We start from the raw sequence: 2,500 nt of genomic DNA on the forward strand, positions 1-2,500 counted from the left end.
TTAGTCTTCATCCTTCAGAGATGAAGGACGATTATTTGTTGCAGCCCTGAATTCGTATTAGCTGAAAATGATTAAGGCCCTGTACAGTTAAGGCATGCTCATCTATTTATTAAGGCCCTGTACAGTTGAGGCATGCTCATGCTACTTCTTCAGTAGTGACACTTGATATCAATCAAGATATAAACAGAATACATGAAGTTTGACACTGAGTTTGTGTGTGTGTGTGTGTGTGTGTTCTCAGGTGCGCTAGACCGCTGTGTGATGGGCATCACGGCCGTGGAGATCCTGAACGCGTGTGACGAGCTGGCGCCCGCTGCTGTGGACGCCCTCAACCACCCGGCAGTGAACCTGAAGCAGGCCATGACACGCCGCAGCCTGGCCGCGCTCAAGAACATGGCCACGCACAAGCTGCAGACACTGGCCACTAACCTGCTGGCCGCCGACAACGCAGACAAGGTGAGAGAACACCTCCCAAACAGAGAGATAGTCAGGCTGATGGGTGAGCCATTACAGGCCTCCCTGTTATACCCCCCTAAGGAAGGCACCAGGATGATGGAGATATGTGTTTAGAGCAAGGTTGAGCTCCAAATCAGAAGAATGCATGTTTGTTTACTGAAATACCTTATAATGAGACCCTTCCAGAGAAGGATGGAAACTGTCTGCTAGTTAGCACTGGGAACTGTGTGCTAGTTAGCAATGGGATCTGCAACTATGAAATGACTGCCTTATATGACTGAGGAAGGTATCGGGATTATGATCTGAATCTAAATCACAAAAAAGACACCAAAATGCCTATTGTTTTCAGACAATTATATTGTGCATGTATCTTATGTTGGTCTGTATACAGATATACTTGGAATGGTGGAGGTTGTTGTAGAGAATGGTAGATCGAACGTAAAACGTAATTGCGCTGACTATGATTTACCCATGAAAAAATGTGAGCAACTATATGTAACACATTTGAAACACTGATTAGAAGTCCTAATAAGCGAGAATAAGAGTACAAATGCCCACGTGAAGGCAGTGTGCTGGGCCTGAGTGAAAGGACCAGTGCATGTTGTTGACTTAATAATGCAGCGTCCATTAGCAGGGGCATGTTTGTGATCGGGGGGTCCGCTCGGATGTCCTGGAGGGCCCGAGACCAACAGCGGTCACCACACTGTGTTTGAGCAGCGCAGGGCGCGGAGCTTGCAGGGGAGAGAGCAGAGCAAATAGCAGGTCTAATCACTGGATGAAAAATGCATGGCCTCAGTCTCATCTAGGGACTCCAGCCCTGTCCGATGTCTGCCAGCTCTGTCATCCAAACCATCTCCAGAGAGAGAGAGGGAGAGAGATGGGGGGGGGGGGGGGGTGGTGGGCAGAGGAAGGGAAGAGAGTGGGAAATGGAGTGAGAGAGAGAGAGAGAGTGAAAGAGGCATAGCGGAGATGAGAAAGTAGAGATGGAAAACGAGAGAAGAGGACAGGAGTATTGAGGGAATAGAGAGAGACAGACAAAGACGGTGAGACAGAGAAACTCTGCCGCTGGAGACGAGCGCGTGAGAGACAGACAGACAGAGAGAGAAAGTGGATCTTCCAGACAATTAGACAAGAAGACCTCCTGTGTCTGCTCTCCTGCCTGCTCCCAGTCCTCCTCTGTCACCTCCAAGGAACCAGAGGTGTGTGTGTGTGTGTGTGTGTGTGTGTGTGTGTGTGTGTGTGTGTGTGTGTGTGTGTGTGTGTGTGTGTGTGTGTGTGTGTGTGTGTGTGTGTGTGTGTGTGTGTGTGTGTGTGTGTGTGTGTGTGTGTGTGTGTGTGTGTGTGTGTGTGTGTGTGTGTGAGAGGGAGCGCTGGTGTGTGTGTGTGTGTGTGAGAGGGAGCGCTGGTGTGTGTGTGTGTGTGTGAGAGGGAGCGCTGGTGTGTGTGTGTGTGTGTGAGAGGGAGCGCTGGTGTGTGTGTGTGTGTGTGTGAGTGAGCGCTGGTGTGTGTGTGTGTGAGGGAGGGAGGGAGGGAGGGAGGGAGAGAGGGAGGGATATAGAATGAGAAAACGCTAGCATCACCACAGTAGCTAGGTGATGCTGCTCTTAAACAGGGTGTAGATGTCTGTACATGCGTGAGTGTGTGTGTGTGTTTGTGCGCATACACACATGTGACGCATATGACCATTAGAATGTGTTGTTGAGCACAAAGACCCATCGCTCTCTCCCACGGTCACTTACTCTCCCTTCCCACCACTCTCTCTCTCTCTCTCTCTCTCTTTCTCTTTCTCGCTCTCTCTCTCTCTCTCTCTCTCTTTCTCTTTCTCGCTCTCTCTCTCTCTCTCTCTCTCTCTGCCTCTGTCGTTGTACCCCTCCCCCATTACTGACTCCTTTACTGGATTGTTGACCTTTTTGTCCTGCCAGCCTCTGTGTGGCTGTAATTGGTTTGATCCTACAGCTCTCACACACACACACACACACACACACACACACACACACACTGACCACCGATAATAAAGACATTGGGGGCTGTTGATGTTTGGCCC

General features: G+C 50.0%; 1 protein-coding gene across 1 annotated transcript in view; it reads left to right on the forward strand.

Annotated features, from left to right (window-relative positions):
- Window positions 1-2,500, forward strand: part of wdr7 (WD repeat domain 7) — a gene marked incomplete at its 3' end in the record, with an annotated part of 157,500 nt that overhangs the window by 25,979 nt on the left and 129,021 nt on the right. The window contains exon 15 of the mRNA XM_080847060.1: window positions 242-456. Within this exon, the coding sequence (XP_080703186.1) occupies window positions 242-456 (215 nt within the window). The remainder of the gene's footprint in view (window positions 1-241; window positions 457-2,500) is intronic.

The sequence above is a fragment of the Sprattus sprattus genome (genome assembly GCF_963457725.1).
Source record: "Sprattus sprattus genome assembly, chromosome: 11".
In the NCBI taxonomy this organism is placed as follows: domain Eukaryota; kingdom Metazoa; phylum Chordata; class Actinopteri; order Clupeiformes; family Clupeidae; genus Sprattus; species Sprattus sprattus.